The sequence below is a fragment of the Culex pipiens genome, chromosome 2, assembly GCF_016801865.2.
Source record: "Culex pipiens pallens isolate TS chromosome 2, TS_CPP_V2, whole genome shotgun sequence".
Taxonomy (NCBI): domain Eukaryota; kingdom Metazoa; phylum Arthropoda; class Insecta; order Diptera; family Culicidae; genus Culex; species Culex pipiens.
In genome coordinates, this window is record NC_068938.1 from 210,152,485 (window position 1) to 210,168,172 (window position 15,688).

The following is a 15,688-nucleotide window of genomic DNA, read 5'->3' on the forward strand; positions in this document are numbered from 1 at the left end:
TTAAAAAAATATATGATACAGGCATTATAGAACGATTTTTTATGTCCAATTTTGTATTATGAGAACATGTATTTCATGAAGGAAAACACCCTTACAAAAATAAAGCTTCTTGCAACTTGAAATTTGTGAAAAATTAGTATTTTTTAAGTCATCAAATTTTACGGGTAATTTGATGACATAAAAAATATACTGATTTTTCACAAATTTCAAGTTGCAAGAAGCTTTATTTTTGTAAGGGTGTTTTCCTTCATGAAATACATGTTCTCAAAATACAAAATTGGACATAAAAAAATCGCCCTATAATGCCTGTATCATATATTTTTGACAAAGGACTTTGTCTTAAAGCTCTATCTGCGGTGTCAATGCAAAATTTTTCGAAAATGTAGCGTTACCGTCGCAAGCCCTCGGCGTGACATTCTGTTTCTGTTGCGTAGATGCTGTGAAAACTATTTAAGCTAAAAGTTAGCCTCTGGAGGATTTAGTGTCCATCAGACTTTCATCAAAGACGGACCTTACGTTGGGAATTTTATTGCTCACACACACACACACACGCAGGTGGTGCACGAACTTGAGAGGAGGTCCAAGAAGTTATTGACGGTAGCCAGAACGGTCACCGGAATACCGAAATTATTGGGAACAATTTGGTAGGATATCGGCCACACCCGGAGTAGCCAGTGCCCTGTGGGAAGGTTCTACCGGGAGGACATTTACGGAACCATACAAATTTGGGCAATATGGGTATCAAAATTCATGGTTTTTGATACTGGTAATGAAAATGACCATTTTGGCAGGATTGGCCACACCCGGAGTGGCCAGTGCCCTGTGGGAAGGTTCTACCGGGAGGACATTTACGAAAACATACAAATTTGGGCAATATGGGTATCAAAATTCATGGTTTTTGATACTAGTAATGAAAATGACCATTTTGGCAGGATTGGCCACACCCGGAGTGGCCATTGCCCTGAGGGAAGGTTCTACCGGGAGGACATTTACGGAACCATACAAATTTTGGCCATTTTGGCAGAATTGGCCGCACACGGAGTGGCCATTGCCCTGAGGGAAGGTTCTACCGGGAGGACATTTACGGACCCATACAAATTTGGCCAATATGGGTATCAAAATTCATGGTTTTTGATGGCGATTGTCCACGATCCATACATTTTTTTTGTATGGACAATTGTCCACGAGGGGAGGAGGGGGGGGGGGGTTTAAAAGATTCCCAAAAAAGTTTCCACGTGGTTTATGGATGGTCCCGTATCGAAATTCATGCCGAAACCGGTAATGAAAATGGCCATTTTGACCGAATTGATAACACCCGGAGTGGCCAGTGCCCTCGGGAAGGTTCTACCGGGGGGACATTAATCGAACCATACGACTTAGGGCAATATGGGTATCAAAATTCATGGTTTGGCCACTACGGGTGTGGCCAATCCGGGTGTGGCCAATACGGTCAAAATTGTCATTTTCATTACCAGTTTCAAAAACCATGAATTTTGATACCCATATTGCCCCAAGTCGTATGGTTCGATTAATGTCCCCCGGTAGAACCTTCCCGAGGGCACTGGCCACTCCGGGTGTGGCCAATCCAGTCAAAATGGCCATTTTCATTACCAGTTTCAAAAACCATGAATTTTGATACCCATATTGGCCCAAGTCGTATGGTTCGATTAATGTCCCCCGGTAGAACCTTCCCGAGGGCACTGGCCACTCCGGGTGTGGCCAATCCAGTCAAAATGGCCATTTTCATTACCAGTATCAAAAACCATGAATTTTGATACCCATTTTGGCCCAAGTCGTATGGTTCGATTAATGTCCCCCCAGTAGAACCTTCCCGAGGGCACTGGCCACTCCGGGTGTGGCCAATCCAGTCAAAATGGCCATTTTCATTACCAGTTTCAATAACCATGAATTTTGATACCCATATTGCCCCAAGTCGTATGGTTCGATTAATGTCCCCCCGGTAGAACCTTCTCCAGGGCACTGGCCACTCCGGGTGTGGCCAATATCCTATAAATGTGGTCCCAAGCCCATTGCCCCAAATCATTCTGGTCCGGTGATCGTCCTTACAATCTTCATAATAACAGAATTCCTCCCAATTTAGTGCACAAACTGTGTCTTTCAATGTGTGCGTGTGTGTGTGTGAGCAATAAAATTACCACCGTGGATCCGCTTTTGTCGAAACCTCGTAAGGCACTGAATTTTTCTGAGGCTATCTGTTAGCTTAAATAGTTTGCATGAAATGTGGCAACATGGTGCAAATTTTGCCTCCTCTCCTGTTTACGTGGAACTGTCACGCGAGAATGTTGCACCACTGTTGCCACATTTCATGCGAACTATTTAAGCTATTTCATGGTTTTTGATACTGGTAATGAAAATGACCATTTTGGCAGGATTGGCCACACCCGGAGTGGCCAGTGCCCTGTGGGAAGGGTCTACCGGGAGGACATTTACGAAAACATACAAATTTGGGCAATATGGGTATCAAAATTCATGGTTTTTGATACTAGTAATGAAAATGACCATTTTGGCAGGATTGGCCACACCCGGAGTGGCCATTGCCCTGAGGGAAGGTTCTACCGGGAGGACATTTACGGAACCATACAAATTTTGGCCATTTTGGCAGAATTGGCCGCACATGGAGTGGCCATTGCCCTGAGGGAAGGTTCTACCGGGAGGACATTTACGGACCCATACAAATTTGGCCAATATGGGTATCAAAATTCATGGTTTTTGATGGCGATTGTCCACGATCCATACATTTTTTTTTTTTGTATGGACAATTGTCCACGAGGGGAGGAGGGGGGGGGGGTTTAAAAGATTCCCAAAAAAGTTTCCACGTGGTTTATGGATGGTCCCGTATCGAAATTCATGCCAAAACCGGTAATGAAAATGGCCATTTTGACCGAATTGATAACACCCGGAGTGGCCAGTGCCCTCGGGAAGGTTCTACCGGGGGGACATTAATCGAACCATACGACTTAGGGCAATATGGGTATCAAAATTCATGGTTTGGCCACTACGGGTGTGGCCAATCCGGGTGTGGCCAATCCAGTCAAAATTGTCATTTTCATTACCAGTTTCAAAAACCATGAATTTTGATACCCATATTGCCCCAAGTCGTATGGTTCGATTAATGTCCCCCGGTAGAACCTTCCCGAGGGCACTGGCCACTCCGGGTGTGGCCAATCCAGTCAAAATGGCCATTTTCATTACCAGTTTCAAAAACCATGAATTTTGATACCCATATTGGCCCAAGTCGTATAGTTCGATTAATGTCCCCCGGTAGAACCTTCCCGAGGGCACTGGCCACTCCGGGTGTGGCCAATCCAGTCAAAATGGCCATTTTCATTACCAGTTTCAAAAACCATGAATTTTGATACCCATATTGGCCCAAGTCGTATAGTTCGATTAATGTCCCCCGGTAGAACCTTCCCGAGGGCACTGGCCACTCCGGGTGTGGCCAATCCAGTCAAAATGGCCATTTTCATTACCAGTATCAAAAACCATGAATTTTGATACCCATTTTGGCCCAAGTCGTATGGTTCGATTAATGTCCCCCCAGTAGAACCTTCCCGAGGGCACTGGCCACTCCGGGTGTGGCCAATCCAGTCAAAATGGCCATTTTCATTACCAGTTTCAATAACCATGAATTTTGATACCCATATTGCCCCAAGTCGTATGGTTCGATTAATGTCTACCGGGAGGACATTTACGAAAACATACAAATTTGGGCAATATGGGTATCAAAATTCATGGTTTTTGATACTAGTAATGAAAATGACCATTTTGGCAGGATTGGCCACACCCGGAGTGGCTTCGGACCGGCTTACGAAGTTTTCCGCTGCAATCGTGGACCAAACAACAGCAGGAAAGCGGAAGGAGGAGGAGTCCTCGTCGCGGCACGCCGCTGTTTCAAGCCACGCCGGATTGACCAAGACGCTTGGAAGGCAGTGGAGCAGGTCTGGGTGTCTCTGAAGCTGTCTGATCGTGTCCTTTTCCTCTGTGTGGTATACTTCCCCCCGGATCGCATTTACGACAAGGACCTGTATAAGATCCACCTCGATTCGATAGCATCTATTGCAGAACGCACGCGCCCGATCGATGACATCGTTGTCGTAGGGGACTTCAACTTGCCGAAACTGACCTGGACACCTTCCCGTAACGGTTTCTTGTACCCGGATCCTGATCGCTCACAATTCCATCCCTGTGCGCGTGATCTTCTGGCCGGATATAACCTGGCCACTCTGCAGCAGATCAACCATATTGAGAACGAAGACGGTCGCCGTCTTGATCTTTGCTTTGTGAGCGCACAAGATTTCGCCCCAACGCTAATCGTTGCCCCGGCCCCGCTTGCTAAGATCGTCCATCGCCACCCCGCGCTCGTTGTCACTATCGACGGTTGTCACAGTTCTGTTGTTCGAGACCGTCCGGACACCGTATGCTACAACTTCCGAGGTGCTGATTACGATGAAATGTCTCTGGCACTGCGCAACATCGACTGGGATAGTGTCTTGGACTCTGTTGACGTCGATGCCGCGGTCGATACATTCTCATCAATCCTGCGAGATCACATCGACCATTTCGTGCCTAAGGTCAGGAAGCGTAATTCTACTCACCTACCGTGGCAAACGCCGGAACTTTGCAACCTCAAAACCCAGAAGCGAGCCGCTTTCAAGATCTTCTCCAGGTGTGGAACACTTTCCCTTCGTGAGTACTACTTGAGAATGAACAGCAAATACCAGCGTCTGAGTCGCAGTTGTATGGCAAGCTACCAGCGCAAGAAGCAGCGTGAGCTGAAGGCCAACCCGAAGAAGTTTTGGAAATTCGTCGACGAGAACCGCAAAGAATCTGGGCTGCCTTCGTCCATGCGATTGGCCAACGAGGAAGCTGAGAGCACTGCGGAAATCTGCAGGCTGTTCGCCAAAAAGTTTTCGAGTGTTTTTACAAACGAACATATCACCGACGACGAGATCCAAATTGCTGCCAACAACGTTCCCCGTCGCGATCGATTTCTCCCCATGATTGACATCGATGACGACGCCATATCAGCTGCGATAACTAAACTGAAACATTCCAGCTCCCCTGGACCGGACGGAATTCCGTCGACACTGCTGAAGCGATGTTCGTCCGCGCTGGTATCGCCCCTCTTGCACCTGTTCCGGCTATCCCTCGCCTCCGGAAAGTTCCCGTGTGCATGGAAGCAGGCCTTCATGTTCCCCGTGCATAAAAAAGGCGATCGAAGGAACATCGAGAACTACAGAGGTATCTCGGCCCTCTGCGCTACCTCGAAACTGTTCGAGTTGGTGGTGATTGGTCCAATATTTGCCCATTGCCGTCAGGAATTATCCAGCGATCAGCATGGATTCTTTCCAAAACGGTCCACTGCCACGAATCTGCTGTGCTTCATCGAGTTCGTTTTCGATAGCTTCGACAATCGCTCTCAAACTGACGCCGTTTATACAGATTTGTCGGCAGCTTTCGACAAGATTAACCACAGTATCGCTATCGCCAAACTCGAGAAGCTCGGATTCTGTGGCAGCCTGTTGACATGGTTCAGGTCGTATCTGTCGGGACGCTCGCTGCGGGTGAAAATCGAGGACGCACTCTCCGAAAGTTTCGACGCTACCTCTGGAATCGGTCAAGGCAGCCACCTCGGTCCGTTGGTGTTCTTGTTCTATTTCAACGACGCCAACTTCACCCTGAGAGGACCTCATCTCTCCTACGCAGACGACCTCAAACTGTTCGCCAAGATCGACTGTCTCGAAGATGCCGAAGCCCTGCAACGCGAACTGGATAAGTTCGCTGATTGGTGTGAGGCGAATCACATGGTCCTAAATCCCGGTAAATGCCAGGTGATAACGTTTAGCCGGAAGCACTGTCCGATACTCTTCAACTACCATCTTGGCGACACACTAGTGGAAAGAGTTGATCACGTTAAGGATCTCGGTGTCATACTGGACGTTAAACTGACCTTCAAGCAACACGTGTCCTTCATAACTGCCAAAGCATCCCGTCAGCTCGGTCTGGTGATCCGTATGACACGCCACTTCACCGACATCCACTGCTTGAAAACGCTGTTCTGCTCGTTGGTCCGGTCCTCGCTCGAATATTGCTCGTCGGTTTGGACTCCGCACTACAATAACGCCGTTTATCAGCTAGAGAGAATTCAACGCAGGTTTGTCCGATACGCCCTGAGACTGCTGCCCTGGAGAAATCCCCAGCAGCTGCCGCCATACGAAGACCGCTGCCAGCTCATGCATCTCGACACTCTCCAGCTGCGTCGTGACCTGGCCCGTGCGTTGACAGTTTCGGACGTTCTGACCGACAGGATCGATTGCCCCTCTCTTCGAGAAAAGATCACCCTGACTGCACCTGCCCGCCAGCTACGCCACACGCCAATCATGCAGATCCCTTTCCGCCGTACCAATTACAGCGCCAACGGAGCCATCGTCGGACTGAAGCGAGCCTTCAATAAAGTGTCCTCTGTTTTTGACGTCAGTTTGTCCCGCGATGTGTTAAAGTCCAAGTTTTTATCAGTGTTAAGACGAATGTTCTAGTTTTAGTCTTAGTTTTTAAGTTCATTTGGGCAATAAGTGCCTGTTGAGAAATAAACAAACAGTTAATGTCCCCCCGGTAGAACCTTCTCCAGGGCACTGGCCACTCCGGGTGTGGCCAATATCCTATAAATGTGGTCCCAAGCCCATTGCCCCAAATCATTCTGGTCCGGTGATCGTCCTTACAATCTTCATAATAACAGAATTCCTCCCAATTTAGTGCACAAACTGTGTCTTTCAATGTGTGCGTGTGTGTGTGTGAGCAATAAAATTACCACCGTGGATCCGCTTTTGTCGAAACCTCGTAAGGCACTGAATTTTTCTGAGGCTATCTGTTAGCTTAAATAGTTTGCATGAAATGTGGCAACATGGTGCAAATTTTGCCTCCTCTCCTGTTTACGTGGAACTGTCACGCGAGAATGTTGCACCACTGTTGCCACATTTCATGCGAACTATTTAAGCTAACAGATAGCCTCAGAAAAATTCAGTGCCTTACGAGGTTTCGACAAAAGCGGATCCACGGTGGTAATTTTATTGCTCACACACACACACGCACACATTGAAAGACACAGTTTGTGCACTAAATTGGGAGGAATTCTGTTCTTATGAAGATTGTAAGGACGGTCACCGGACCAGAATGATTTGGGGCAATGGGCTTGGGACCACATTTATAGGATATTGGCCACATTCGGAGTGGCCAGTGCCCTGGAGAAGGTTCTACCGGGGGGACATTAATCGAACCATACGACTTGGGCCAATATGGGTATCAAAATTCATGGTTTTTTAAACTGGTAATGGAAATGGGCATTTTGACTGGATTGGCCACACCCGGAGTGGCCAGTGCCCTCGGGAAGGTTCTACCGGGGGACATTAATCGAACCATACGACTTGGGCCAATATGGGTATCAAAATTCATGGTTTTTGAAACTGGTAATGGAAATGGGCATTTTGACTGGATTGGCCACACCCGGAGTGGCCAGTGCCCTCGGGAAGGTTCTACCGGGGGACATTAATCGAACCATACGACTTGGGGCAATATGGGTATCAAAATTCATGATTTTTGAAACTGGTAATGAAAATGGCCATTTTGGCAGGATTGGCCACACCCGGAGTGGCCAGTGCCCTGGAGAAGGTTCTACCAGGGGGACATTAATCGAACCATATGACTTGGGCCAATATGGGTATCAAAATTCATGGTTTTTTAAACTGGTAATGGAAATGGGCATTTTGACTGGATTGGCCACACCCGGAGTGGCCAGTGCCCTCGGGAAGGTTCTACCGGGGGACATTAATCGAACCATACGACTTGGGCCAATATGGGTATCAAAATTCATGGTTTTTGAAACTGGTAATGAAAATGGCCATTTTGACTGGATTGGCCACACCCGGAGTGGCCAGTGCCCTCGGGAAGGTTCTACCGGGGGACATTAATCGAACCATACGACTTGGGCCAATATGGGTATCAAAATTCATGGTTTTTGAAACTGGTAATGGAAATGGGCATTTTGACTGGATTGGCCACACCCGGAGTGGCCAGTGCCCTCGGGAAGGTTCTACTGGGGGGACATTAATCGAACCATACGACTTGGGGCAATATGGGTATCAAAATTCATGGTTTTTTAAACTGGTAATGGAAATGGGCATTTTGACTGGATTGGCCACACCCGGAGTGGCCAGTGCCCTCGGAAAGGTTCTACCGGGGGGACATTAATCGAACTATTCGACTTGGGGCAATATGGGTATCAAAATTCATGGTTTTTGATACTGGACATGAAAATTACCATTTTGATTGGACATTTTCCGAACCATACTTGTTTTGGCAATTTGTTTCCACAGAGGTGCCAGAGATTGAAAACATTTTATAGGAATAAATTATTTAGGATTAAATACATTGGCAATGTTTAAAAAATATAAAATAAAATAGAATATTTTTTAGGAGTTTTGTACAAAGTTCTTTGTCATATTGGTCATGTAGAACATAACCACCTGCACCTTTTTTAATCTCAAAACTATTAGCTCAATTTTCAATGTTAGAAAATGAAACTTTTGTTAAACTTTTTGCTTTGTCAATTGCTTTTAGGATAAAGATTATTATATTAAAGGGCTAAAAAACTTATTTTTGAAATTTTAGGATAGTGGGCTAGATTCTAAATATCGATTATTTATAATTAAAATGAGGGCTTATAAGATTACACTGAGAAAACGATTTTTCCACAAAATTTAAATTCTGAGAGGCTGTATCTCAGCAACCAGCAGTCAGATCAACAAAATCTAGAAAATAAAATATATGGAATTTTCCTAGCTTTTCAAAAATATTGTTTTTGCTTTTGCTATTACAAAAAGCTGAAAACTGAACAGCTGAAAATGCCTAAAAAAAAATTTAAAACAGAGCGAATAATCAAAATATAAGTATGTCATTTTTGATAGCAAATTTGATTTTGCATCTAAAAATTATTTTTGGAACAATGTTTGATAAAACTTGAAAATGATAAAATCAAAAATTAATTTTTTTTTAATTTTTTTATCTTTTTCATCAGAGTTTTCACCATTCTTAACTCTAGCGCAAAACATGCCTTTTTAATACCCTAAAACATAACGAAAATTTTTAACTACGAAAACTTTAGTACCGTAAACCGGGGTGACTTTGATAGGATTTCAATTTGTTTTTAGAATATTTTCCAACAGGTAAGGTTTTTCTCAAGATTATGATTTTTTAAACATGTACTGGGGTAGGCCACACAGAATCCATGTACTGTTTCGGAAAAAAAGTTTTTTCAATAATGTTTAGAAAAATAGTTACGTTAAAAATTCTTAGTTTTAATTCCGGGGTGACTTTGATAGTCATAGTTTTTCTTGTTAAAATCATATTTAAGATGCTCAAACTTTATTTGTACGCTAAATGTACCATCACTAAAGTAGCTAATATAGTTTTTAAGAAAAAAATCAATGTTTATTTTTTGTTAACTAAGTGTACAAGCTTTTAGCAAAATACATATAAATTTTAAATAAAATTGTTAAAAAGTCGGAATTTTGCCTGAAATTTGTTAAAACTAGTTTTGTTTATAAAATTATCGATTTATATTGCATTTTATACTGAATTCGAAGCACGAATCACAAATTTTCACATTTTACATGGAATTTGTTCAACTGAAATTGCCTATATATTTGAAGATGTTTTTTAATTGTGTTTCAAAAACACATATTATTGATTATTTACAAACTTTTTTAACCTTCTCCTAGTAGAAAATTGTCCAAAGATTCCGAAAATGCATTCCGTTTTCCGATTAAAAATCATGTTCATTCATTCTTTTTGTATGGAGCGTGGACAATCGCTAACCCAATCGCTAAAACTTCAAACTAACTACTATTCATACCTTTCAAAAAGTGGTTTAATATTCGAGAAATCTTGAATCTCGCTCAGGGATGCATATTACCCCCTTTGTCCATTATTACGATAATTCACCTGATCGATCAAATCAATTCACAACTCTTTAAGAAAATATCAGCCGTATGACAAACAAACTATGAATTAAACATAAGGCAGTAGAAGGTTAATTACTGAGATTGAAGTCAATACCAGCATCAATCCGAGATGTCTTCTAGCTCGTTGCCCAGCCACCACGTAACGACGATAATTTTCCCGCGTACGCATTATTCTCTCATGATAGTGCAACAATTGACCTACAAATCAGCCGGCCAGCATCGCATCGGTGCCACCGGACGTAATCGACGACCGCACCGCGCAAACTGCCGGCATACCATTCGGTGATTAGTATTGTTATGCGGCTTTTCCTCCATCACTGTGCCTCCACACTGCGGTGGAATGATGACGATGATGCACACGCAATTATCTTTCCTCTCTTTGAGCCAGAGCTGAGCTTCTGCTATTGCTTTGAAGTCGTTTTGTGGTGGCGGTGCAAAAATTGGCGTGATTCGCAAAACCATCATCCGTCGAATTTGAAACCGCCGTTTGGTGCCACGTGCCAACACGACTGACGTGAAGGATGTTTATGTGTAATATGCGTGATTGATCAAATTTTTGCATTTTGGCATTGGTTTCGGGTTTCTTTGTTTGGCAAACATGGGTCACAGTCACTCAACATCCCCTCGAAGAGTGCAAAAATAAGAATAATGATGTTGTGTAACAATAAATCGAGTTTACTTTTTAGGGAGAACACTTTGAGGTTTTTGACATAGGACTATGTCTTTACTTACTATACTGGGGGGCCAGTTCAAAATTTCGATCCCAAGCGTCACATTTGGCGAACGTTATTTCAAACGATAATATCTTCATCCAGACACATTGAAATTACATAATTTTTGGACCATTCGATTCGGAAAACATTCAGCAATTTTCTATAAAATTTTCCGAATTGCCGCGATAGTATAACTATTCAAACAATTGAATTTTTAAAATGCTTAGAATTTGCAAACAACGCGAACGATTTTGAGGGGAAAATCACCGCAGCAGCGGTGGTCGTCGACGATCGTAAAAAGAGGGGAAGTAGAGGCGAAGTAGAAGTATAAAACTACGTGCTACCCTCTCCACTCCACTTAGTTGCCACTGAGCTGCCTAACAAGTAAGGTCGGCCCGGTCGGCTCATAACTTTCAAAACCTCAGACGAGAAAACAGCTACCAGCAGGAACAGCGCGCAGCAGCAGGGAGAGCGGAAGAACAACGCGAAAACCGAAGGAAAACTCTTCCCGAGTTGAGAGCTGATCAGGACCAGGACCACATCTGCCGGATTGCCCGTGTTTGCCGGGTAAAATTGACGTGGCCACGAGCAAACTTCGATCTGGAGGGCCGCGACGGAGTGTGTGTTTATGTGCACACGTCGCGGCCTTGAAATTTGTTGTTTTGTTTCGTGCGCCGCATTGAGCTACCCGGTGAAATTTAAACAACCAGATCTGCAAAAAAATGGCCCTTTTCAGGGCCACAAATTCATCACGAAGAGTGAAACATTGGAATTCGACCCGGAAAAGCATATTTTTTTGCCATCATCGATTTTTAGTTTGGCTTGGCCACTCTTGCGCCAGATTACACACACACACGCTCTCTCTACATTCCCCCTCCTTTCCTTCTCCCTCACAGCGTACACACTCCCCGTTTGATGGTACACGCTGATTTGGTTCGATGCGTCGAGCTTCCCTTCCGCGGACGTTTGATTGATGTACCTAAAATGGTCTCGAACTCGAACAAAATTCAACCAACCCCGAGACCATTAACAACGCAACCCTCTCATCCATTCCGTGGAAAATTCGTCGAGAAGTAAACGTCGACACTTGTGGCCAGTGGAAGTCACGCGAAAGTGCCTCTATACACGCCCCACCCGGAAGCGGACCTTACGGAATTTGCCGGTAGAACAAGAGGCTCCCAAGAAACTAACAGCGGCTTGCCCAAATATGATTAGACAATCCGCGGGGAACACAGCCACGGTGCATTCGAGGTGCCCTGTAAGATTCCCGCAACAAGCCATCGATTGATTCTGCGCAAAGGAATTCAACTTCATGCCCCCCTTCAAGCGCGTTTCCGTGATCAGCGCCCTGGAAAAGATCCTTAAGGTCATGTTTCCAGCCCTGGACAAGCTCACACCTGAGCGACCTCTACAGCTCGCCCGCTTCTTGGGCAAATTTGTCGACGATGACTGCATCAGCCCGACCTGCATCTCGCAAAATTCCATCGCAACGCTACCAGCCGTCCAGCGCGAACGATTCGGTTCGACAAAGCAGCCGGCGATGACAAAGCTCAGCTGGTGGACGAGAAATCTGTAACGCCCAGGGAATCGATCGGCTGACCATGTCCCTGACCGATAACAACAACATCAAGGATTGTGCTCTTTCAGGTGATTAAACCGGACGATTAGATGAGCGCAACCCGAACCACGTCCTCCGGCCGGATGTATTCTACGATGCTGTCGATGTGGTAGCCAGCGTGCATGATCTGTTCTTCCTCCGGAGGATAGACAGGTTTAACAGCCGCAGGTTTTACAAAAGATTACAGTTCTTCCAGAGCCGTTCTTCGTTCTTCGTCGCCAGAGCCTATCCCTGAAAACAGCCTGATGAAGGCCACGTTCAGATTAGTTTTCACGTTTTGATAGTGCAGATTTTCAGAACATAAAAATTTTTGATGTATTTTTTCCAGAAATAAATAAAAACATCAGTTTTATTCACAGAACAAATATAATAAGTGCAGAAAATAAAATTTCTGCAGTTCCAATGCAAGATTTGACCACCTCAACCAGCTTGGCCTTGTTCAACGGAACGCTAGCGTTCTCCTGCAACAGCTTAATCATATCCTCCAACGCTTCCACTGGTAGTCCCTGCGGTCGGATCAATCAGCAGCTGTTGGAGTTGCTCCGCCGTGATAAATATCTCTCCGGCTAACAAAATCACCCTCTTGTCCCCTCCCTCCCTGGGTGCCGCAGAATTTCATTTCCGTCGTTGGTCATCGATCCTAAAAATCCAAGAGAAGAATAAGCTGACTGTTTCAAGATTTGTTATGTTGAAGAAACTTACAAACATGTCCAGCGAGGTCGTTTGCTTCTGGATGATGAGCGAGCTGTCCGTGACAAGGCTTGGGCAGTCGTGCGACAGACCGTAGCCTTAGCCCTTGACCTGCCGAAACAGCGCCAGCGGGGAGATTTAGTTCTCGTGCCAGATGATGAGGAGGTACGGTTGTATTCTACTGGTGTAGGTGCGGTTTCATCCCAGTCCAGACCGAACCTGCTGGTGGCGGTTCGATCCACGCTCCAACGCTTCCACTGGTAGGCCCTGAGGTCGGATCAATCAGCAGCTATAGGAGTTGCTCCGCCGTGATAAACATCTCTCCGGCTAACAAAATCAACCTCCTCCTTGTCCTGGATGCGGGCAATTTAAAGCATAATTTCCACTGCCGGATGTTCGACCGTAATCTCTCGCAGAATTTCATTTCCGTCGTTGGACAACACTATTCCACCAGCCAGATCAAACTAGCACCTCGAACCACTCGCAGGACGGCGACCCGATCCTAAAAATCCAAGAGAAGAATAAGCTGATTGTTTCAAGATTTGTTATTTTGAAGAAACTTACAAACATGTCCAGCGAGGCCGTTTGCTTCTGGATGATGAGCGAGCTGAGCTGTCGTCACAGATGATGAGGAGGTACGGCTGCATCCTTGTGGCGTAGGCGCGATTTCATCCCAGTCCAGACCGAACCTACTGGTGGCGGTTTTCTTCGGAGCGAGGTCCAACGAGCACAGCTTGATCAGTTGCGCCGAGAAATGCGGTTAGACAAACTATTTTGACCAACCTGGCTTCGGATAACCTGCTGCTGCCGGTTCCGGATAATCCCCGCCATCCGACTCGTCACGTACTCTGGCATGTTTATCACCGTAACCGGGTTGATATTCCATGGCGGCTCAGCAGCAGCAGCTCCTCCGAAGAAACTGCGAACGAAAACTTCCTCCTCCCCTCGACCTCTGCCGACACCCCACGGTCGTGCAGGAGAAAATGTAAACAAATTTTGGGTTTGACAGCTCGAAACAGCTCATGATGTGCGAGAAGGCAGGGATGCCAAATGCACAGATTTGTATATAGTTTACAGACATTTGAGGTTGCGCCAGAATTTTTTTTTGGGTGCATAAACATTTTAATGTTTCTATTGTATGATTTTTTAAATGCAAATATTATTATTAACTTATTGTATAGTGCCAGGATAATTGCAAACGCTTTTGGTATGATTTTCAGCTTGATTTTGAATGTTCGACATGTGCACAGACTTTTATACGAAGCCTGTACAGACAGACAGTTCTGAATAACAAAATGGCATCCCTGAAGATTTTGTAAACAAAATTTGATGCTACACGCTAATTGGGTTCGAAGCATTGGCCTTCCCCTCTTGGGATGTAAGATTCAAGTACCTAATCGCACATCATTTTGTGCTTCCAAACCCTACTGAACGTTGGCTTGGCAAGATGTCGAGGCATTTGAAGAAGGTGTACGATGCGGCTTTTCGGAAGCGGAAGAGAGAGCAGAGAGAGGAGGAGAGGCAGCTGGCGGATGAGCCTGCCGCGGTGCCAGTGGACAACGCTGAGCGCAGGGGGCGAAAGCGAGCTGCTGAAGGAGGTGGAGAGCACGGGGAGGATGATTCTGGTGCTGGACCGTCGGTGTCTAACATCGGAAAGCGGAGGAGGCAGGGACGAGAGGGAGGCAACCCGGGCGGGTCAAATGCGTCCGGCAGCACATCTGCCGAACGTATGAGACGGCTCCGGGAGAGGAGGAAGCGGACTGGACAAAATACGTTCGGTCGGAGCGACCAAGGAGGCGAGACCACGGATGATTGTTTCGTTGCTGGAAGGCGACGGCGTGGTGGACGGGGACTCGCAGACAATTTGGTAGCGGAAAATCCCGTGCACGGTAAGTTCTGACGTGATCAATGTTTGATGAAGTTAGAACCAGTTGGCTTGCGTTTAATATTTGCTTATAATTTTTGGGGTTATTCTTTATCAACAAAATTTAACGAATGGTTTTACTAGCATTTGCGTTCATTCTTAAAATTGAAACTTAAGTTTTCAGCGTAAGGAAAAAAATCAAATACACTAGAGTTCCGTTTTACGCTGCCCCCGTAAATGATGAGCGAGCCCTTGTTTAACGCACCCTGATTTAAACTCAAAACCATTTGTGCCAGAACTCAAAAACAAGAAACCTCCAAACTTAAACTACAAAATAACGCTTCCCAATTTGCGCACTCTCCTCGTTTATGTCCTCAAATAAAATAACGCAAATGGGGGTTTTAGTTTTAGTGTAGTACGAACCGACAACTTGAGAGGCATACCAATTTTGTGAACAGATTTTAGCACCTTTTAGGGGGAATTCTGAGAGTGCAATTATAATGAATAATGCAAAGTTTATGCGATTTTTCATTTAAATTTTCAAATTCTCACAGTAACTATATATGTAACTTTTTAGGGATTTCTCCGCCCATGGAGGCAGACGCAATAAGCCTCCATGATCCGGTGGTGCAGATTGATGAAGAAGGTGAGACGTTAAACACATTGTGTTATTGTGAAAAATTTACTAAACACGCAAAATAACTTTTTAGAAATGCCATCAAATTCTGCACCAAGTCAGTCGGATAGCATTTCAGATAGGGCAAGC

General features: G+C 45.1%; 2 protein-coding genes and 1 long non-coding RNA gene across 5 annotated transcripts in view; 1 reads left to right on the top strand and 2 right to left on the bottom strand.

The window, feature by feature from the left end:
* The window catches only part of LOC120432665 (SH3 domain-binding protein 5 homolog), an 84,506-nt gene that overhangs the window by 3,301 nt on the left and 65,517 nt on the right, over nt 1–15,688 (bottom strand). The window lies entirely within an intron of this gene.
* LOC120432668 (uncharacterized) lies at nt 12,740–14,063 on the bottom strand. The gene is made up of 3 exons (XR_005608093.2): nt 13,623–14,063; nt 13,071–13,560; nt 12,740–13,008 (listed from the first exon to the last, which is right to left on the bottom strand). It is a non-coding gene; the product is annotated as an uncharacterized LOC120432668 (long non-coding RNA).
* Nucleotides 14,374–15,643, top strand: LOC128093119 (uncharacterized). The gene is made up of 2 exons (XM_052708861.1): nt 14,374–14,947; nt 15,500–15,643. The coding sequence occupies exons 1-2, from the start codon at nt 14,506–14,508 to the stop codon at nt 15,622–15,624; spliced, it is 567 nt and encodes a 188-aa protein (XP_052564821.1). The 5' UTR covers nt 14,374–14,505; the 3' UTR covers nt 15,625–15,643.

Excerpts from the sequence above, each read along its gene's own strand:
- LOC128093119 (XM_052708861.1), top strand. The coding sequence starts at position 14,506 with ATGTCGAGGCATTTGAAGAAGGTGTACGATGCGGCTTTTCGGAAGCGG. Across the intron at positions 14,948-15,499 it reads AGCGGAAAATCCCGTGCACG|GGATTTCTCCGCCCATGGAG; the intron begins GTAAGTTCTGAC and ends GTAACTTTTTAG.